Here is a 23054-nt window from a genome sequence, read left to right as displayed (position 1 = left end):
CAAAGCATTTTATTAATATTAACTCATTAAATCCCCTAAGGAACCCTGGAAGGAAGGTGCTATTTTAGCCCCATTTTACAGATGAGGAAACTGAGACAAACAGATTAAGTGACTTGGCCAGGGTCGTACACCAAGTAAATACTGGAAGCTGTATTTGAAATCAGGTCTCCCTGGAAGACAAGTGTTTTATATTATCATGGACTGACTTGAGATAGGCAAGTGCTAGGAAAATTTGAAGTAATTACAATTACGATTGACATTTATTGGATCAATTTAACAATCTGTAGGACTTCTTTCAGATGGGCATTGGAATCAGAACATATAAACTTCACAGATGATCTTGGGAACAGGTCAAAGCACGAAAGAGGTTTTTGCTTTTTGCTCATTTCTTACAATAATCCTTCCTACTACAGAGAAAGGCATAGACTGACATTTAATTGATTTGAGGGCCTATGAATCTCTCACCCCGGCATCTCACCCACTGTTAATTAGTTGCCTTTTCACACTTCTATGTGTGTGCAGATGACATTAAGCATCCAACAGCCCTTAAGACTCCGGACACTCCTGGTAGTAAGCAGTAGCCACGAGAAAGGTTGCAAAACCAAACCAACCAAACAAAAACCCTGAAGGAACCACTGTTGGAAGAACTCCCTGAATTCCTCCAGATCACCATGCATTAAGCAACTGAGAGCCTTTGGACTTTGGCCACTCCAAGGAGTAACTCGTTAGATCTCGGAAGAATTAGTCTTGGAAGAGCTCTCTCTAGGTCACCACAGAAGTGAAAGTGCTTATTGTTTAAGCTGGGGGGGGGCGCGCCGCAATTTTCAACCCTTTCCCTTCCTGCCCCACTTCAATAAATACTTATTAAGTGCCTACTACGCGCTAGGCAGTCCTAAAGAAGGGAGGAGGCAGGCATAGGAAAGGGCTTCATTCAGATTAAAACAGGAAGAAAAGTTTTCTCTTCACCTTCTGACCACCCTCAAGGGTTTATTTCCTGAGGGAAGGAGGATGCTAAAGCTTTAGCTTCTTTTAGGCTGTTAAAATCCTGTCACTCACTTTCTCTCTTCTCACTTCTCTCCCTTTCAATCTTCTCTGTAAGCTGGTGGCGTCTCCCCCACGTTCTTTACTTCTTCAGTCCCCTTCCCCCATCCCCCTGGATCTTTATCGCCTTTACATTTTCCCGGGATGGGGGGAAGGGTAGCGCGGGAAACTCCATCTCCCTCTCCTCCCTCATCCCCCCTCCCTTCTCCCGCCGGTTCCACGTTTCAAAAGCGCGTTTCGGTTCCTCGCTTGGAGAAGGCATTGGCCCCGAAGAGCCGCCGTAGCCCGAACCTTCCAGCGCTCGGGAGCCGCGGCGGCTGGAGCTCGCGGCTCGCCGCGGGCGGTGGGACTTCCGTGTTGGCTGGCTTCTAAACGCGGCCATGGCTCAGAACGTTCAGAACGTTACATTGTCTCTCACGCTGCCCATCACGTGCCACATTTGCTTGGGGAAGGTAATGGAAAGGAGGCTGTGCGGCCCGCGGACGCTCCGCGGGGGGGGGAACCTTGCTGGCGCTGGCCGGGATTTTCGCGTAGGGCAGCGGAGTTGGGGGAAATGGGGAGCCGAGCCTATGCCTACCAGCGGCGGATTTTCCGTAAGGGGATGTTTTGTGGTTATGAAGAAGAAAAGGGGGATCTGTTTGGGGGAGGCAGGGAGGGAGAACTGTGGGGGCTCTGGAATACGGGGGCCCCGGGATTGCGGACGCTGGTGGGGGGAGAGAGCGGGGGGAGCAGGCAGCGTGCTTTGCACCCTCCCGGGCCGGGTTCGCGTGGGCGGCAGCTTGTGGGGAGCCACCGAGTGCGCGGGAGGGGGGAGGCTGCAAAATGTGGTCCGCCCGGTGCAAATTCCCGGCGTGGGCGCGCGCCTGGACCGGGATTGGAGCTCGGGCTAATCAAAATGCTAATGAACGTCCGAGTGCCCGAGATAACAATGGTCAGTTGACTTCCCCCTCGACCCTTTTTTCCTCCTGGGCTGGAGGCATGGGTTTTTAACTTGGTTTTTTCTTTTCTTTTATAATTAAGGATGGATTTTGGTTGAAACAGGCCATCCAGAATAAATAAAACGAGCCCCCTAAATGGTGTACATAATCACAAGCCTAGTCCAAAATGTGAAGGAGGCTCTCTCTACTCCAGACTTGTAGATGTAAAAGGTGCAGTAAATGCACTTGTGAAACAAGGTAGAGAAAACTGTTGTGATCAGTAAGTTTTAATTTTTTTCTTAAAAAAAGTCACCTCATTTTCATATTTCTTTTCCCCTTCCGTGTTCCTCTTAAAAATTTTAAGGGCCCTATAAGCCAAATATTTATTGAGTGCTTACTGTGTACAAGGCACCACAAGTTCATGTCAGTGATTTGCAGTTCTATCTTTTTCCCCCACTCCCCAAAACCAAATAAAGACTTTATGAAACTACAGTTTAAATCACAAAGGTAGGCAATGCAAGCTTACTGACTTTTAAGTCATACAGTTATCGAATACTTACTGTGTACCAAGCACCAGTTCACGTCAGTGATTTGCACGTGTCTTTTACCCCACTCATTACCCCCAAATACAGACTTTGTGAAACTAGTTTAAACCAGAAAGTTAGACGGTGCAAGCTCACTGTCAGATTTTTTAAAGGCCATTTAAGTCATATATTTATTGAGCGCTTACTCTGTGCAAGGCACTAATTCAGGTCAATAATTTGCAGGTTTTTCATGTATCATTCCTCCCCCCCAATACAGACTTAGTGAAACTGCATTTCAAACCTCAAAATTAGGCCATGCAAGCTCACTGTCAAATTTTAAAGACCATTAAGTCATATATTTATTGAGTGCTTACTATGTGTAAAGTACCAGTTCATGTGGGTGATTTGCACGCCTATCTTTTCCCCTCCCACTCCCACATGCAGAATTTTTGAAATTACAGCTTAAACGACAGGCCATGCAAACTCACTGTCAAATTTGTAAATGCCATTTAAGCCATATAAATATAGAATGCGTGTTATGTGCAGTGCACCAGTTCATGTTGGTGATTTGTAGGTCTTTCATGTATCATTTCACCTGCCACTTCCCTCCCCTCAAATACAGACTTAGTGAAACTTCAGTTTGGAACTCACAGTTAGGCCATGCAAGCTTACTGTCAACCCAGCTTTTGGTGCTGTTCTCCTCCCCCAGATCAGTATTTCCAGAAAATCCTCTTTTTATGAGAGTTTAAGAAGTCACCTTTTGTAAAGGCTTGAGAAGTCCTCACTTCTGCTGTTAAAGATTGTCATTCATTATTAATTAGGTTAATTAAAGTCTTTAACTCTTTCATTCAGGGAACTATGATGCAAACATGTTTGTAGAGGGCTTTATGCTTTCACAAAAATGCATTTATCTTGTCAGTTTGGTCCTCACTACATCCCTTGAAGTACGATAGGGCAGGTATTTATATATCCATTCTTTAAATGAGGAAACTTTGACCCAGAGAAGTTATATAACTTCTTCAAAGTCACCCAGTTAGTGAGTGATACTACCACTGACTTGAGTCACCTTGGAATGAGTATGTGAGAAGCGCATCTAAGGCTTTTGACACTAAAGAAGGCCCCATACCGTTTAAAGGTCGTAAAAGTAGTCATAATGCAATTTCCTTACAACTGGAATTCAGGTTTAGCTGACACAACATGGGAAATACCATTTCCTTAATTTTTCATGATGTTATATCATTTTTACTCATTAGGCTGTTTTGCAGACGTGCTGAAAAACTTGCTTGTGGGCCTGTTAAGCAGGGAGCATCTGTGTGGGAGCCAGTCTCCTAATGATACCTGACTGCAGAAGCCCAGACATTGGCTTTTGCATCTTTAGTGAACTCAGATTCCCAGTTACTCTGCTGAGAACCTGTATTTTTAGTATAATTTTTTTATTAGATTTCGCTTTCAAAACAATAACAAACCAACCCTTGGTCATAGGCGTTTTCCTGTTTGTCTTTCCTGAGGAAAGTCAGGCAATAAGCATTTATTGAGTGCCTACTGTATGCCAGACACTGTGTTAAGTTCTAGGGATACAAAAAAAAGGGGCAAAAGATAGTTCCTGTCTTCAGGAGCTCACGAACTAATGGGGAAGTCCACACGTTTTTGTAACAAACATGCTACATGCAGGATAAATTGGAAATAATTAACAGAAGGAAGGCACTAGAATTAAAAGGGACTGAAGCTTTTTGTAGAAAATGGGATTTTAGTTGCGACTGGAAGAAAGCCAGAAAAAAGCTGGCTGGGCAGATGATAAAGTGGTTGGGTTTCCAAGGCAGCACAGCTTAAAACCTAAAAGCAGTCCTTCTTCCGTTATTGCTTTTCTGGACCTTAGTTAATATTGAGAGCCTGAACTTCAGAGTTGCATCCGGGTGAATTTAGATGCATTAGAACGTTCAGTCCGTGTATCCAGAGTCCTCCTAGCATAGAATCTTGGAGTTAGAAGGTGTCTCAAAGGTAATCCAGTCTCATGATAATAATAATGCACATTTATATAGCACTTTAAGGTTTATTGAACATTTTACATTATTTTGATTCTCACAGCTTGATGAGGTAGGTGCTTCTATATCTATTTTATAGATGAGAGAATGGAGGCCAAGAGAGGATAAGTTACTTGCCCGAGGTGACGTAGGTCATAAGTAGGAGAAGTGGGACCTGAATCTGAAACTTGATTTCAAAGCCAGCACTCTTTTGAAATCAGTATATACTGTGCTTTAAATGGCTAGATAGAAGCCACTCCACCCCTCTCTTAGTCCTGTGATTTCCTCTCCTTCCCCCCCCCCCCCATGATACTACTAGTCCAGTGGGTTCTGGAGTATCTATCACAGTTGTGCAGCCACCAAGCAAGTCTGGCCTCTACTACTTAGCAAACATTTGTTAATTGCCAGACACTGAGTTGAGCCCTGGAGATACAAAAAGAAGCAAAAGACAGCCCCTTCGGCATCAGGGAGCTTATGTTCCAATGGTTATCCTAACCTCAAAGAATTAACTATATTCCTCCCACCCTCCTTTTTACGTTGAAGTAATCAGGTAAATTGAGGTTGCTGCCTATGTGATGTGATCCTGACAGAGGTATCTGGCTATCTCCATATCAGCAGAATATCTCCATCGCCAGCGACACCCCAACACTCTTTTTTGAAATATCTGCAATTATCACATCCTTGGACTATACTCTAAAAGCTACTATACTGACTCTAGGTCTCTCTCTCTCTCTCTCTCTCTCTCTCTCTCTCTTTTAAAGGCAAACATTGTTATCTTAAAGCATGGAGATTTAGCATTATTTCTAGGCCTCTTCTATTACCATAGAACTACTTGTCACTTGGAAGGCATGACGTTGAAAACTTGCCCCTAAAGAGATACCAAATAGGTAAATTTCAATGAAGTGAAAAGAGAAGTCGAAAGAAATTTGGATTGATTTAGCATGTCTTGGTTCATATCTAGAATTTTGTTTGAAAGGCCTGTAAATGAATTCAGACAGTTTATTACGGCATTACTATAGTTAGCGTCATTGAACGTTTATTTAGTAACAGTTCTTCATATTTTTTAAACACTTGGATATGTTTGTTGTTTTTTGCATAGATGAGAGGAGTATAGCTTCTCTGGCAGGTGTTAGCTAAGAATTCTAATCAGTCTTAACTTAGGCTACCAAGTTCATTACCTGTTGGTAAAAATGATTAGTAGCCTCATGGCCAGTATCCAAATGTCACTTCATTCTCTTCTTTTCTCTTACTGTTATGAGAGCTATTCTACCAAACAGTTGCTAATTACCAGGAATTTTCCCCTTTCTAATGGAGGCCAATGATGTTATCTCTTTGCATAAGCTTTGGGCTTCTCAGGATAAGAATTAGAGTATATTTTGAGCTGTTGTCCTTTCATAGATGGCTTAGAGTATCAGAATTAGAATCCTAGAATCTTGTAGATTAGAGTGCCACAAACTAAACTCTTCCTTCAGATGTGGTCTTGCCTATGAAGAGTACAGTGAGCTGTTATCTCCTTTGACACTGTCATTATCATTATTATTATTATTATTTTGCTTTTTGGTGAGGCGATCAGAGTCAAGTGACTTGCCAAGGTCACACAGCTAGTAAATGGCAAGTGTCTGAGGCTGGATTTGAATTGAGGTCCTCCTGACTCCAAGGCTGGAGCTCTATCCTCTTTGCCACCTACCTACTCCGACATTATGTTTTTATTAATCCAGTCCATGAACGAATTAGCCTTTTGAACATTGTTATTGTTGAAAATAATTTATACTCTTAGTTCCAAAAGGTTTGAAGAATTTTTATCATAATAATATTCTTGATGATAAAAGGAAGATCACATTAGTAATGTTAGTAAAACAATTAGTAAAATTGAGAAACTGAAACAAAGAAGGCTTCAGTAATTTACTTGGTTATTACTCAGTTGTGAATTATATGCCTCCAAGTCTCTATAACAAAGTTCCTACTGCTGAATGAAGTGCTTTTTTTTTCAAAACAAAAGCAACTCGTATTCAAGCTGTACTGAAAGTTTATTTTGAAAAATAGGCAAATTCATGAGAATAAAGTATTAAGAACCAGATAACAGTCATTTTGGAAGTGTTAAATCCTTTTTCTTTCTGAAAAGTTCTTCATATGTCTTTTGGGAAAACTTAAAATGTGATATTTGATCAAAAACAATAAAATGAATATTTTCCAGTGTAGAGGTCAGCACAAATACACATAACAAGAGTACATGATAGGGTACAGGTAAGGTACAGTCAAAGTGCTGTGAGAGTTTTGGGAAAGGATCATTTCCAGTCAATGAAACAGTGAGATAGACAGGGAACCTATATGAAGGAAGTACTGAAGGAAGAGTAGCAAGGGTATTGTAGGCATAAAGAATGACATGAACAGTGTACAGAGATGAGATAGCAAAGGTGAAACAGACTGTAATCTGCTTTGATAGGAACAGAGACTACCTAACAAGATGAAAAAATGTGGGCTAGGTGATTATACAATTAGTTTCAGAACTGCTTAAACATTCAGACCCAAAGGATAGTTGTTAATGGTTCTCTGTCAGCTGGGAAGGTGAACTTTGTTAGAGTGACCCAGGGATCTGAGCTCGGCCTTGCGTTGTTTAACATTTGTTTTTAGTGGCTTGGATAAAGCTGTATAGGACGTCCTAATCAGATTTGAAGAGGATATGCTGCCAAGGAGGCCTGGCTAACACACTGGATGATTGAGCCAGGATCCAAAAAAGTCTTGCCCAGGCTGGAACATTGGGCGAAATCTGATAACATTAAATTCAATAGGGATAAATGTTAAAGTCTTATAGTTGGGTTTAGAATATTGACTCATAAATACAAGATGGGGAGAGATAGACAGCCTAAAAAGAGAAGCAGCTGGGCAGAATGAGTAAGAATGCTAGACTTGGAGTCAGAAAGATCAGAGTTCAGATCCCATCCCAGATACTAGTGTATGACCCTGGGGGCAAATCACTTAAGCCCTTTAAGCCTCAGTTTCCTCACCTAAAAGTTGGGGATGGTGATGATAGCACCTACCTCCCAGTTGTTATGAAGATCAAAAGAGAAGACTTCTGTAAAGTGCTTTGAAAACCTTAAAGTGCCTAATGAATATCAGACATTATCATTATTATTTTTAAAGTGCTAGGATTATAATGGATTCAGTATAAGTCACGGGTATGACAGCTAAAAAGCTTAGGTGATCTTGGGTGACATTAAGAGAGGCATAGCTTCTAGGAAAAAAGAGGTGATAGTCCTGTTGAACTGGGTTTACTTCCCACCACATTTGAGTTCTTAAGCAGTAGAGTTGGAATATTATTGTTTTTCTTAATAATAATTTTTTAGCAGAACAAATTTCCATAGGCCATTTCTGAAAATCTGTGTCTCTTTGAATTTTAATCAGCCCTCTCATTTTACAGATGAAGAAACTGAGGAAGAGTCAAGATTATGAGCCCAGGTCCCAATTTTATTATCTCTGATCACCCTAAAGATAATCAGAGCTGTGTATCAGGATTAGTCATCAGGAGGATTATTGCTCTGGAGATTAGATAAGAACACTGGAAAGGGGGTAGAGAAACCAGGCTGAAAGCTGCTATAGGAGTCTAAGGGAGAGGTATTGACGACTTGGGTCTCTGTTTGGGGGGGATTCTAAAGGTGACCTATTTGAGAGATTGCAGAGGAATAATAGATTCTATGGGGGAGAAATCAGAGATTATCCTGGGGGAAAAAATGGTGGCACCATTCAAAGAGATAGGAAAGTCAGAAGGAGTTACTGGTTTGAGAGTAAAAGCAATTTTGATTTTGTATATATTGGGCATAAGGTACTGGTGGAACATCCAGGAAGAGATACACAGTAGGCAGTTCGAAATTCTCATCTGCAGTTCAGGGCTGAAGTGGGGTTCATTGATGAAATTTTGAACCCTTAGGAGTGGATGGCATGCAGACAATGAAAAGTATTGCCTCTCCCTTCAGAATGGCACTGATGTGTTTAAGAGGTGATTATGGATTCTTTTTTTTTTCAAATTTTCAAAACTCCCAAATTTTATGAAAATTACTTTTAAATGGAAATTTTTGGCTAACTTATTTCAGGAACTTTAGATATTTCTCATTCCTGAGTTTGTACTCTTTTAAACTGTGTTTAGCAGTATAGCAGAATAAATGCATGATACAGAACATTAAGATAATGAGTAGTAGCAGTAGTGGTAGCAGTAGGTGTGCATCATTCCTTCCATCGTTAAATATGTAAATAACCTTTCACAACCATAGCAGTCTTTCTGCCTCTGTCTATTTTATGCTGATTTGACAGGTTAAGTGGAATGACTTAGACTTCATCACTGATTTAGCCATAGAAGTAACCTCTTTCAGACTGAGAATTCTTTTAAGATGTACCTCAGGCCCATGCTTAATAGAGACAGTGAGATTCAGTAGAAAAGAGAATGTGGAATCAGAGAACCTGGTTGCATATTCCATCACTGCTACCATGTGACCGTAGTCAGGTCCCCTCTCTGCGACTCAGTTTTCTTAGCTGTAAAATGGGGGTAGGAGGTTAGGTGAACTAGATGGCCTTTAAGGCCCCGTTCAGAGCACTGAGTTTGGAATCAAAACAAAGCAACCCCTTCAAACAAAAACCAAAACCTGTGCTGTATGTGTCTCTTTAAAGGGAAATTCTCTCTCCGAAGCAGTAGAAAGAAGACAATTCCTTTCTTATCTCATTTTCCCCAGGCCTGGACAATTAGAGGAGCTACTTTTGTTAGGATTATGATTTTAATGAGGAAACCCCAGATCTACCACTTGCCAAGCAATCCTTTCTGCTTTCTCTTTCTTTTGTGTTAACGGATTTGACTAAAACATTGTTACTTGAAGGTCAGAACCTCTTTCTTTTTTAAAGTAGCTGGGTAAACGGCCCTGAAAGGAGCCACATTCCAGTCTTTGGAATGTTTGTCTCCAAAGTCTGCGTGCTGTCTGTTAGGAGAGAACTTACAGCTTTAAGAATGCATTCACCTGCAAAAGAGCAGGGCATGGTTTGTGATTTCCTTATAAAATACGGGCGTGTAGCCAAGGGCAGGGCAGATGAACAGAAGCTTCTGGTTTTTTCTCTTGTGACAGGGAAATGGGTTCAGGTGCCAGGTGCTAAGGAAAAGAGGAAAGAAGCCTTGTACTTGAAAACTTTTGTCCTGGTCCTTATAGTTCCTTTTTCTCTCTTTTCCACTTTCTTTCCTCTGCTAATTTCCCATTTATTTAGGTAGTTTTCTAGTTTTCATGAGTTTGCTTTATGTATTGGAGATCTCTCTGTATGTGGATCATAAAAGTGGTGGGAAGGTTGTTTGTTGAGCAGTAATTAAATACCTCCTCTGTGTAGGGCACTGTGCTAGGCTTTAGGTAGACAAAGACCCAAAAGAAAAGGAAATATCCCCCACCCCACCCCCAAGGAGCTTTGGGCCCCAGGCCAAGCAGAACAAGTCTAAGCCCTTCTCCACAAGACAGCCTTTCAGACTCTTGACCAACTACCTAAGTCTTCTCTCCAAGCTCAGAGATTCAGACTCAGTAAAATTCCCCATAGCTTACAAATCACAGGACTCCCTTTCTATTTACTTATCCATTGCACTTGTCTGAGTAACTGAGTTCAGGTGATGGCAGTCATTTACTAGAAAGAGCCTCCTGAGTTGATTACTTATGTGATTACTAATTCCGATTACTTCTCTGACTTTGGACAAGTGACTTGGCTGTGGACTGAATTTTCTCAGCTGTAAAATTAGGAAATTGGACTAGACAGTTTCTAAAATATCTTCCTGCTCTAGCTCCAAATCCTATGAGTCTGTGTTCTTATTACTCCTGTGCATATTTTAAGAATATAAAGATCACAGGGTTTGGAAAAGACCTTAGAGATCTAGTTTATCATCTCCCTTCCCTTTCATTTTACAGATGAAGAAATTGAGGCTTAGGTAGTTTATTTGCCCAAAGCCATACAGAGAGTTAAAAAAAAAAGAGGTATCAGTCGATCAGTAAGCATTTATTAAGCGCCTGTTGTGCGCTAAGGATACAAAGAAAGGCAAAAGACAATCCCTGTTTTCTTGGAGCTCACAGACTAATGGGGGAGATTGTATGCAAACAAGTATATCCAAACAAGCTATATAAATGATGCAGTGAAAGTAATCAGCAGAAGGAAAGCACTGCCATTTAATGGGGAACAGAAGAAGCATCTCATGGAAGGTGAGATTTTAACTGGGATTTGAAGGAAACTAGAGAAGTCAAAAAGGTAGAGGTGAGAGAAAGCATTCCAGGCATGGGGGCATCCAGTGAAAATGCCTGCAGTCTGGACATGAGTGCCCTGTTTGAGGAACAAGAAGGAAGCCAGTATCGCTGGATTGAAGAGGATGTGGTGGGGTCTGAGGTGTCAGAAGATTAGAATTGGAAAGGCAGGTTAGGAAAGCCTCTGAATGCCAAATAGAAGATTTTATATTTGATCCTGGAGGCAATGTGTCAGAGAATAGAAGGGATGATAACAGCTGAAAATGTTCCAAAGGCAAAATCAACAGGACTTGATTACAGATTGGAATTGGGGGGAGGGAAGGTGAGAGTGAAGAGTTGAGGATGATAGAGTTGATGAACAGTTGAGCTTGTGAGCCTGGGTGACTGGGAAGATTGTGGTGGAAAGTCTAGAGAAATGAGGCTTTGGGGAGGAAAGATAATGAGTTCATTTTTAGACAGTTTGAGTTGAAGATTTGTCTACAGAACATCTAGTTTAGAATGTCTAATGTAATTTGAAGATGCGAGTCGGGAAGGTTAGGGCTAGACAAACAAATCTGAGACTTATCAGGATAGAGACGATAATAGAACCATGGGAGCTAATAAGATCACCGAGTTAAGTCAAATAACATAGAGAAGAGGTATGATTTGAACTCCATTGACACTCAGCCCTAAACTCTTTCTAGCATATCTCACTTGAGGAGTAAATTGTATCTTTTTAATGTGGAATGTGGCATTCTAGGTTCAGAGAGGCATTTAATGATTTGGGTATCACCTAGATCATATTAACATTTAGAAAATTGTATTTCTAATTCATATTGTTTCACACTCATTAATTCTGTAGCATATGGTTGGAAATCAGAATTGGAAATGAATTTTACTAAAGAGGAAATGGCTTTAGATAATGTTACGTATCAGTGAACAAAGAGCCACAGGCCTTATTGGCCACAGCTTTAGCCACAGAGCAAAGCTTGCAGATTGTCTGGTGGTTTCAGTCAATTTCATGTATGTAAAGAACAGCATGGTCAGTAGAAAGAGCTTCTGTATAATTCCTGAGCAGCAGCAGTGCTTGTGCTTGGACAAAAAAGTCATTTGAATAGTTCAAAACCAAATGGGGGTTTGAATGAATGAATGGAATTTGAATTGTGATTATACTTCTGACCTTAGAAATTAAAGCGATGTAACCTTTTTTTTTAAAGGTCCGCCATCCTGTCATATGCATCAACAATCATGTGTTCTGTTCTATTTGTATCGATGTATGGTTGAAGAACAATAGCCAGTGCCCCGCTTGCCGTGTCCCCATCACCCCTGAAAATCCCTGCAAGGAGATCATTGGTAAGGGCACTATATACTTGCATATACGCACATATACATATATACACATATCTATATACGTGCACATGTACAATTAAATTTTGGTTACACGTATTTTGGCTGGTGACTAAAGTGAGTAAGTTGCGGCAATGTTTTCCAGATATGGATGATTTATTCATCATTGTTGAATATCACAGGATCAACAAACATTTACTGAATACTCCTCACATATGCTAGCACTGTGGGTGATAATAGGGAATGGATATTTGATTTTAATAGTATAGGGCACTGCCGGGTGAAGAAACTTCCTTTGCCAATACAAGTCAGCACCTTCTCTGTCACTTACGGTGTTAGAGGGTTGCCTGGAGAACTGAGAAGTTAAGTGACTTGCCCAGGGTCACACAGCAAATATGTGACAGAGAGGGGACCTCAACCCAGCTCTTCTGGCTCTAAGTCCAGCTTTCTATTCCCTATACATTATTGCCTCTTATGTGTAATAATAATGGCTAATAGTTTTAGGTTTGCAAAGTGTAAAAGATAAGTTATCTTTGCAAAAGTGTGTTATCTCATTCAATCCAAAATGTTTGTAAGACAAAGCTTCTTCCCCCAAGGAATTTATGCTGTGCTTGAAGGAAAAGTGACAAAACTAGTTGTGTGTGATAAGGAAGACCTTAAAAAAAAAAGAGTTTAGTAGTTTAATAGTAGGTACAGAAAGTATTCATAGAGGAAGTAGCATTTGGTTATTCCAGGAAGAAAAAAATAGTATCGAACACAAAAAAAATGTTCAGGGAATAGTAAATAACTCCTTTTAAAGGAAATATCAGTTAAAACTCTGAAGGTAAGTATTGTCTGTGTGGTGGACTAAGGAAATTTGACTTTATTATATTTTAGGTATTGAGGAACCATTGAGAGTAATGACAAAGGGGATTCTTTTGTCATTAAAAGAAATGCACTGCTTTTAAACCAGGAGAAACGGAGACATCATTATTGGGCTCCATGGTTTTTTGTTTGTTTTTCTTACCTCAGTTTGTTGCCTATGATGAACAAATTGTGATTCTACCTCTCTTGAATAAAGTGACCTTTGAAAGGTAAAATAATTCCAGTATAGTCTTTCTAGAATTTTGTACAAATTCAGAGTAGTTTATTTCACCTTTTATATTATATAAATTATCTTATATCATAGTGTATTATCTCAGGGGAATGTTTAATTAGTACTAATAGGTCTTTGGTTATAAAGGAACCGGAGGCAGCAGGTGTTATGGAGTAAAACTTCCCTAAATAAAAGAAGTCTTCGTTTTCTTTACCATGACATAGAAAATAGCAGGACAGAATAGAACAGAAGCAAGGGGAAGCTAACATCTTTTAGAGAGTATTTATTTTGCGTTTATTTGTAACAAGTCACTCTGGGTTTACAATTAATATGGTGACTCTTAATCCATTCTAATTGGTTTGTTAGCATTCTGAGTGAAAGCAGACATTAATCTTTTCAATTGTATTACCAATAGCCAAGCAAGTTTGAGTAGCTAATTGGTTTTACTTTTATTTAACATCTGATAAGTGCTCAAGAGTGTACTGTATGTAATACATAATAAAAGCCCAGCCCCTGTCCTTGAGACAAGTACCCATGTTCACATGATGCTTCCTTTAGTATGATGCATTTTTAGAGTGATAGAGCCATTCATCATTTGCTCTAAATTTTGTTCTTCACAGCTTGGGGTGTAGGTGTTGTTGGCTTGGGAGAAGGTCAGATTTATGCTGGAGCCAGTAGCATGGGCAGAAGGGAGAGCCAGTGTGTAATAATGGTTAGAGTGCTGGACTTGGAGTTAGGAAGACCTGTCTGGGTTCAATTCTCACATCTGACAGTTGCTACTAACAACATGTTGGAGCCTCAATTTCTTCATCTGCAAGTTGGGGATAATAATACTAAAAAAAATCTGTAGAGTTAGTTACAGGATCTTGAGTTTAGAGCTGGAAGGATTTTTAGGACCCATTTAAGCCAGTTCTTTTATTTTATAGATGAGGAACTAAAGCTCAGAGATGTTAAATGATGGACCAAAGGTCAGGAAAGTGATTCATAGCAGATCTGGGATTTGAGCTCAGATCCTCTGATTCCAAACCCAGCTTTCATTCCATTGCTCCACAGAAATATTGTGAAGCTCAAGTGAGATGATGTACATGAAGTGCTTTGTAAAGGTTAAAATGTTTTGAACAATCCAATCACTACCATTATTATTATTGAGGTTTTTTTGGTTTGTTTTTTGTCATTTCTGTTAGATTCCAAATTTAAATTTTTTTTTCTAGGTGGAACAAGTGAAAGTGAACCTATGCTTAGCCACACTGTCAGAAAGCACCTCCGGAAAACTCGACTTGAGTTACTCCATCGAGAATACGAGGTAATTCAGTCCAGTCCAACACAAGGCTTTCTTTAAATATCTGCTCTGTGCCAGGTGCCGCCCTAGGCTCTGGGGACAAAAGGACAAATGTGGGCATGCTACAGAAAATGGTGGCAGCATTCTGGTTGAGACAACAGATCATGCCCTAAATGGTACAGAATACCACACATAATGAAATTGTACATTTCTCTGATAGTATCAGTAACTCCCTGATTGTAGTACTTTTCCTTTATAGACAAGAATTTCTCGGCATTCATCTACATTAGTCATTTGTTTCTCATTTTTATCGACTATTGTGAAAGAAAGTCTCCAGTGGAGGTTGAAAGACCCTGAGTATGGCAGCAAAAGAAACCATTTTTATTTGTTTATTATTATTTTAGTAGTAGTAAGAGTAATAATAGTATTTAGTTTTTATATACAGCAAAACACTTGCCAGAGTAAGTTTCTAAAGACTGCTTTTCTTTTTTAAAACATTTAATATATTTTATTTTTCCCCCAATTACATGTTAAAACAATTTAACTTTTTTTTTTTAGAGTTTTGAGTTCCAAATTCTATCCTTCCCTCCCTTCTTCCTCTTCCCCCTCCCTGAGATGGTAAGCAATCAGATAGATGTTATACATGTGCAATCATGTAAAACATTTCTATGTTAGTCATTTTGCACTAGAAGACTTGAATAAAAGAAAAAGAAAGAAAGAAAGTGGAAAAATAGCTTGCTTCAATCTGTGTTCAAACAATATCAGTTCTTTCTCTGGATGGTATACTTCATTTTTAGTCCTTTGGGATTGTCTTGGATCATCCATGCAGGCCCAGATTCAGAGGGCAGTCATTTAATGCCTGGAATATCTGAGCTGTTTATTTAAAAATGACATTAAGAAAAAATTGCGCCAGAAAAGTTAGTTATCCTATACATGTTATTTCAGAAGTGAAAATTCAGAGGCAATGATAGAAGATTTTTCCTCCTACTTCTGGTTGGAAGACATAGAGGCTTTAGAGGCAAAAATTTCAAAAACATTGGACTTAAGTGTAAATGTATAATCCTTATTAGTGAATTTCTACCCTCCTTCAGCCCAGGAAATCTATACAGCCATCTTTTCTGAGACTATTCTCTTGTATTAGAAGTTGTTGCCATGCTAGACATCTGACTTATTTTTTTTTTTTTTAACACGATTCAGTTTGATTATGCATCAACTACGGGGCAACATTGTGCTAAGTGTGCTAGGCAAGATACAGATACAAAAGTGAAAACAATCCTGTCCATGAAAGAGCTTGTTTCCTTATGTGCTTTGTACAAAGATAAGTAAATACAAACTATGTACAAGTGATTTTGGTCGTGATGGAGGAGAATTATCAGGAAAGGCCTTATGTAGAAGGGTCCCTGAGCCGAGCCTTGAATGGGGAGTTAAGATGTCAGGGGGGCCGGGATGAGGAGGCATAAGGGATGTGTGCAGAAGCAGAAGTCATAACCTCATACCCAGGAGATGACAGGGAGGACAGTTTGATTGGAATATATGTATGTGAGGGTAATGCAGAGTAAGACTAGATTAGTGCCAGATTGTGAAGGACTTTAAATGTCAGAGAGAGGCATTTATGGCAGGGAGTCAGTGAGGCTTATTGAAAAGATACTGTCGTGATAAATTTGTGTTTTAGGGGCTGAATGCAGAGTCAGTCAGCTAGCATTTGTTATATGCCTGCTGTGTGCTAGGCACTGTGCTAAGCACTGGGAATACAAAGAAAGGCAAGACAGTCCTACCCTCAGAGGGCTTTCAGTCTAATGGCAGAGACAGCATGCCAACAGCTGTGTCGGTGCAAGCTGTGTACAGGATAAACTGGAGATAATCAACAGAAGGAAGGAACTAACATTCAGGGGGATTCTGAAAGACCTCTTGCATGTGAGGTGATGAGAAAGAATGTTCCAGGCATGGGGGACAGCCAGTGACTGCTCAGAATCTGGAAAGGAATATCCTATTCAAGGAAGAGCATGGAGCCCAATGTCACTGTATTGAAGAATAATTGGGAGTTGGGTGTAAACTCAGGCTGTAGTAACAGATCGATTATTAATATTACATATAAGATCAAAGAATTGAAATCTTTATTTGTAATCACAAATTCAAAATCAGTTCAGATAATAATTTGCCAGTTCAAATTTTGCAAAGTTCAGTTGAACTTGTGGCTCCTAGCTAGGGAAAAGATTCTGAAATGTCAAGATGCTTTCTCCGCCCTTGAATCTTTTGTCTGGATCTTGCTGTGTTCTCGTGGCATTTCAGGATCACCCTGTACATCTGAACTTATGGAATGTTTTGGCTTGAATGGTCTCCCCTTTTGCCTTTTACTAGGATGAAATAGAATGCCTGCAGAAGGAAGTGGAAGAGCTTAGAGGGAAGAACCTCAGCCTGGAGTCACAGCTGAAGTCTGTTCTGGATCCTTTGACCCTGGGCAACCAGAATGAAGAAAGACGGCCAGCTTTGGAGGAGAGAAGTAAGCCTCCCCCTGAAACCATGTCAGAATGGAAAAAAAAGCTTCGAGCCGCTCATGACATCTATGAAAAAGTGAAAGACGATGTGGACAAGCTCAAGGAGGTAAGCTACGAGCAGGCTCACTGAATGCCATGATGGGGGAGATTTCCTTTCAGAAGTCATGGCAAATCTGAAGCCACAACACATGGAACTATTAAACCATTCGTGAGGTAGAAAAGTTTCCGAAAAAGCACTTAGAAGAACCCCCAAAAGAAAAACATGTTGCTCTTTTTTCTTCTTATTCCTTGTTTGTGACCTCTTCCTGTTAAATTATTGATGTGGTAATCTTCTCGTGAGGAAAGCTCTTATACAAATGCAGATCACCTGCTCTGTAAATTGAAGTCTTTGTTGCCTGAGATGTTCAGAAGTTAAATGACTTACCTAAGGTCACGCAGCTAGGGGTCAAGGAGAGGGCACTTGAATATAGGTCTTTTTTTCTCCAAGGCTAACTATTCTCTATTCCGTGCTTCCTCTGCTATTATAGTGGATAGAACAATGACCCTTGGAGTCAGGGGTGTAGCCTGGTCTCTGATATTTATTACCTGTGTGATCTTTGCCTAGTGTCAAGGTCAAAGGATCTCAGTTTTTTCATATATAAAATGAGGAAGTTAAACTAGAGGACCTCTTGGTGCCCTTCTACCTCTCAATCTGAGCCTATGAAAATCACATTTCTATTCATAGTTATTACTGGAGAAACTTCTGGCTTGTACTAGAGCTTCTTCATTTGGGAAAGTGGTGTCAGGTGAAAGGGTGGTAGCTGGATTTTGTCCCACCACTGTGACCTAAAAAAAAAACTACATGGAGCTATGTTATATATACGTAGATTCATAGATCTAAAACTAGAAGGGACCTCAGAAGCCATCTAGTTCGTGCCCCTCCTGTTTACAGATGAGAAATGAAGGCTGGGGAAGCTAAGTGACTACCAAGGTCACACAGGTCCTAAGTAGAAGAGGTAGGATTTGAACCCTCATCCTCAGACTCCTCTGACTCTTTTCACTCTACTAAGCAGTATATATGTGTATTTGTGTGTGTGTGTGTATACACACACACACATACATATATATATGTATATACAATTTTATATATTTAAAATTTTATATATAATATATATTATATATTATATATATACTCACAATAACCCCTGTGAGATGGTAGCGTAAAGTGGTGGCATTTCCACTGTACAGATGAGGAAACTCAGTCTTGAATCCAAGCAGCTTGCCTGAGGTCACAAAACTAGTGAATTTGTAGGCCAAGAATCTAACTCAGAACATGAACTTGGGTCTCAGTCTAATCCTGGTGCCTAAAGTGTAGTATTTTGTCTCTTGGAACGGGACAGACCCTGAGAGACCATCTAGTCCAAGCTCAGGATGAACAAGACACTGCTTCTGCAGTGTGTCCAGGAAGAGACTGTCCAGCTTCCCAATTTGTAGATGCCCCCCTCCTACTCAGCCTCCTACTTTTGATTAGCTTTCATTTGTTAGGTTTTTATTTTGTTTTGTTTTGGGCCCAGGATAACATAAGGCAGTTATAAGAAAGCTTGCCTTGGGGTCAGTAAACCCTGGGTTCAAGTGCTGCCTCTGCCACATGTTGTATGAGTCTGGACAAGTTATTTAACCTCTCAGCATCCCCCAGACTTTCCTCATATTCTGGTTGCTTTACTGCTGTAGATCTGTGTTGATAAAGTAGCTTTCCCCACCAGCAATTCCTTGTATCAGTGAAATCACAGGTCTAGTCTTTAAAAAAAATTTATTAGGAAGTTTTTCCAAAATCAGGCTTAAATTTCCCTCCAACTTTTACCTATTTCTTCTTGGTCTGCCTCCTGGCACCAAGCAGAACAAGTTTAATCCCTTTCCTACAGCATGACTCTTTGTCCTGGTTGTGTTCCTGTTGCTGCTGTGGTCACATCCTCACCTTTTTACCTCAGGATATTTTCCAGTCAAGTCAACAGGCATATTTATTAAGTGTCTACTATGGGCCAGTCACTGTACTGCCCGCTGGGAACACAAATGCAAGCAAGAAAGACGGCCCCTGCCTTGCAGGAACTTGGGTAGATAACACATAAAAAGGGAGATGCAAAGTGGGGGCCATTGATGAGTGGGGGGATGGGAAGGGCCCTGTGTGCAGGCTTGAGGGCAGTGTTGAGGCAGGAGCAGTGCGACCAGAGGCATGAAGGATAGCTGGCCTGGGCGTTTACTCAAAATGGACGAGTGGGCAGGAAGGTAGAATCTTCCAAAGAGGAAGCTGAGACATAATGGTGAAGTCCACATGGTCAGGAGGGAGGCCCCAGGAGAGCTGGACTTTGTGTCCATTCCAAAGTCTGCCCTGATAGATGCAGTACAGTGTGAAATGAGGCTAAAACTCAGAACTGAGCTCCAGGCTTTTGCCTCTTCCACAGAGATCTGCTCTGCTCCGATGAGCTGAAATAGTTTTGTTGGTACAGATTAGACATGTCCAGTGCTCAGACATTGTTCCCTACGTTGACTTTCTGAATCAGCTTCCTAGCCCTAAAATTACCATAGAGCTCCCGATGAAATTTTAAAGATGAGATCTTGGGGTTGTTTAGAGAGCAGGAAAGACCCCAGATCCATTAGCCTGCTTGGCCTCAGGTTGTTGTAACCAAGTTATCACCATATACCCACACACAGAATATATATGCTTTATTAGGGCGTTGGTGCGCAGGAGAGGGAAGGGACTTACCGCTTCCAGAGAAAAGTGTGCATCAGCTTTTAAGGGGGGGAAGCATGTGTTTTTAAAATTCTGCATTGACTGCACAGTTGACATCTTGGTTTTTTTTTTTCATTTTTTGTTTTTGTTTTTTGTGAGGAAAGAACAAAAAAAAAGATTAAGAAATGGCAGCTGTGGTTTTATAATCCACTGACTTGGGGCGGCTAGGTGGTGCAGTGGATAGAGCACTGGCCCTGGAGTCAGGAGGACCTGAGTTCAAATCCAGCCTCAGACCAAACACTTGACACTTACTAGCTGTGTGACCCTGGGCAAATCACTTAACCCCCAATTGCTTAAAAAAATAAAATAAATTTTAAAAAATGTTATAATCCACCGACCCGCTCACTGACCATTCCCTACTGGTGGTATCAAGCAATAAAAGTACATCTAGGCTCTCTTACTTTTTTTACCCTTCATTATGTTTCCTGCACTAAATGTTTTTGTATATAGAATACATTCAGGAAACAGAAATATCCAATATTTGTCCTTTTTAATTTAAAAAAAGCCATACATAGCATACTGGGCCCTCTCCTGTTTGTTTAATGTTCAAGCATTAAACTATTATGGACCTAAAGGCATTTTAAACATGGGAAAGACCTCAAAATTGTTTTAGGTGGTTAATGAGGACCTAAGAGACAGGCATTGTAACAGTCAGTAGTGGTCTGGCTAGCCTCAAGACTGGCATCAGGTCCTTTTTCTGATACATACTGGCTGGGTGACTTTGTTCAAGTCACTCACCTTTCAGTGCTCCAGGCCAGAGGTATCAAACACTCAGCCACAAGACTCCCAAGCGTGGCCTGAACAGATTTTAAAAAGAGCTCCTATATGATCTTAATATGTTGATGTATTAATAAAAAAAGAACTATATAAGCATGCGTGGCTTTCTGAGTTAATGTGCGGCCAACAGAGATCCTTATGAACAGTTTAGTGGCCCTCATTTCTGTTTGACACCATTGCTCCAGGCAAAAGCATAAGTTACTGAGAAGGTGCTGAGTTGCTGAGGGTTCTCTGCATCAATGAAATCACAGGCCCTTTCCCTATCCCTGTCCTAATAAAGACCTGTAGTCTATGCAAGTTACTTAAGCCCTTGTGGGGAGAGGGGAAAGTAGACCAGAGGAAATAGAAAACTAGAAAATGCAATCTCTGCCTTTTTATCAAGCTATTTACAATCAAATAAGAACAGAGGGAGAAAATGGATATAAATTGCAAAATAATATACGTGAAGATGTGAGGATTCAGAGTAAGGGCACAGAATGTTGGATGGGTAGGTGACCTTAACCCGAGATGGTCTTATGGCAGAGGCAGGTTTGGGTCTGAGAGGGAGAAGAGCAGCCCATTCTGAGAATTAACTCATTCCAAGTCACAGCATAGAGCTATAGTGAGGGGGTGGAGAAAGAAATTAAATGAGTTAGTTTCTAATTTAAGCTTGTCAGCATCATCAAAAAGCATTTGCTAAGTGCTTCTTTCCGTGGTGCTATGCTTGAGAACTTAATTCATTGTCTGTGCATATGAGGAAGTAAATGGCTTTCTCTGTATCTTTGGAGGGGCAGTAATGGTGTTTATCAGTCACTTAATGAATTAACCCTCAGTGGTCCTGATTGTTTTATAACCAGGCAAATAAACAGGTGTCCCATGCTCCAAAAAAACAAGGATAGGCCTAAGGAAAATCAGTCTTTAAGCCTAAAAGAACTATCTGTTACTTTGTCTCCCCATTCTTATCATTTGATCATTTGGGGGATTTGTATTCCTTACATAGGGGAGGGAAGAAGGAATGAGGCAGGGAAGATAGAATATTAGTAGGAGGTAGGGACTGATTAGGATAATTAGGAATATTGGGTGCAGAAGAGGACAGTGTAACTTTTGTGAGCCATAATTTTTAACACAAGCAGCTTTGGAATACTTTACTTTCATCAAGGCTTTTTTAATATGTTTTGCTGCTGGCAGAGCTATTTTCATGAATTTTGACCATATACAGTCAAAAAGAGGAATGGAGGAGGGGGAAACATGAGAAGTGTCTGTAAGTATTTGAGGAGATTTCATGTGGAAGAAGGATTGGATGTCTTCTGTTTGCCCCCACAGGATGGAGCAGGTAGCAAAGGGAGGAAGTCCAGAGGTTCATAGACTCCCAAGTTAGGGATAGAAAGGACCTCTGAAGCCCAAGGAAGGTTCAGTGACTTGCCCAAGGGAGAGATAGTCTATATAGGATGATTTCAGCTTTAGGCAAGGAAAAAAAAATTGCTAATAAAACTGTAGAAAGTGCAGGATTCTGCCTCCTGCCTTAGTGAGCTTCCCCCTCACTAGAGGTTTTCAAGCAGATGCTGAATAGTCACTTGCTGGGGCTGTTGTAGAGAGAGCCTTGTTGAGTTATAGGTGCATGTACAGTGAAGGTTCTTAACCTTGTGTCTGAGAACTTGTTATTTTTAATACTTTAATCACTATGTCAAAGTAATTGGTTTCTTTTGTGATTCTATGTATTTTATGCATTTAAAACTCATTATTCTGAGACAAAGGTCATAAGCTTTTCCAGATTGCCAAAGGAGAGTCCATAACACAGAAAAGGTTAAGGTCCAATCCCTGATCTAGATAGCCTCTGAGGGTCCTTTCAGCTCTGAGATTGAGTGAATGTATAACTCCTCCAGGGTCCAAAACTTAGTTTTCAGCTTAACAAAGGATTAGACCCCAAAAAGTCAGTTTATAGGTGTTACAAATGTCTCATTTGTTTAAAGGAAAATGTCACCGTCTTTTTCTCCATCCCTCTCCGCCCCCCACCATCATTATTTTATTGATGGAGAGAGCAACTATTGAAAACCTTTATCATTACAGATCAGTACCTTCTTTGTATTGTAGTTTAGATTTGTATTTTGTGTTTTTTTGTATTGTAGTTTAGAGAATTTCATAGGATCCTCAAAAAATTGACTTTACTAGCTCATGGTCACATAACCAGGGCCTGTCAGAGGAAGAACTTAAACCTTGGTCTTCTGCCTCAAAAGGATAATTCTTTTTCTTTTAGGCCATGCTGACTATCATACTAAAAGGAAAAAAAGTCAAAATTTGGAAAATTATCTTTTTTGTTTATTTAAAACCATACTGTTGAAAACAAGCACTGCAAAACTTGAATTTCTCCTCTTGCTGAGAGTGTTTTGTTTGGTGTTTGAAGAATATCATAAGATCGAAAGAGAAAAGTATACTAACCGAATGTTTTGTGTCATGGAATCTTAGATTTAGAATTGGAAAGAACCCCAGTGGTGATCTAATCCAGCCCTTCTTAAACTGTGGGTTGTAACCCCACATGGGGTCTCGAAAAATTTGGCAACAGTAAAAGGTTTCTGAATGTACATCGACCAAAAAATAGTTAAAAATC

General features: G+C 40.3%; 1 protein-coding gene across 1 annotated transcript in view; it reads left to right on the top strand.

Moving 5' to 3' along the window:
- Positions 1-1029: 1029 nt before the first annotated feature.
- Positions 1030-23054, top strand: part of OBI1 (ORC ubiquitin ligase 1) — a 45986-nt gene continuing 23961 nt past the window's right edge. Inside the window, exons 1-4 of the mRNA XM_020973304.2 lie at positions 1030-1493; positions 11948-12083; positions 14364-14455; positions 16790-17032. Of these exons, the coding sequence (XP_020828963.1) occupies positions 1422-1493; positions 11948-12083; positions 14364-14455; positions 16790-17032 (543 nt within the window). The 5' untranslated portion in view covers positions 1030-1421. The remainder of the gene's footprint in view (positions 1494-11947; positions 12084-14363; positions 14456-16789; positions 17033-23054) is intronic.

Source organism: Phascolarctos cinereus, unplaced genomic scaffold (assembly GCF_003287225.1).
Source record: "Phascolarctos cinereus isolate Bilbo 61053 unplaced genomic scaffold, phaCin_HiC Scaffold_7;HRSCAF=346, whole genome shotgun sequence".
NCBI lineage: Eukaryota > Metazoa > Chordata > Mammalia > Diprotodontia > Phascolarctidae > Phascolarctos > Phascolarctos cinereus.
This window is presented reverse-complemented; position numbering and strand designations above follow the sequence as displayed.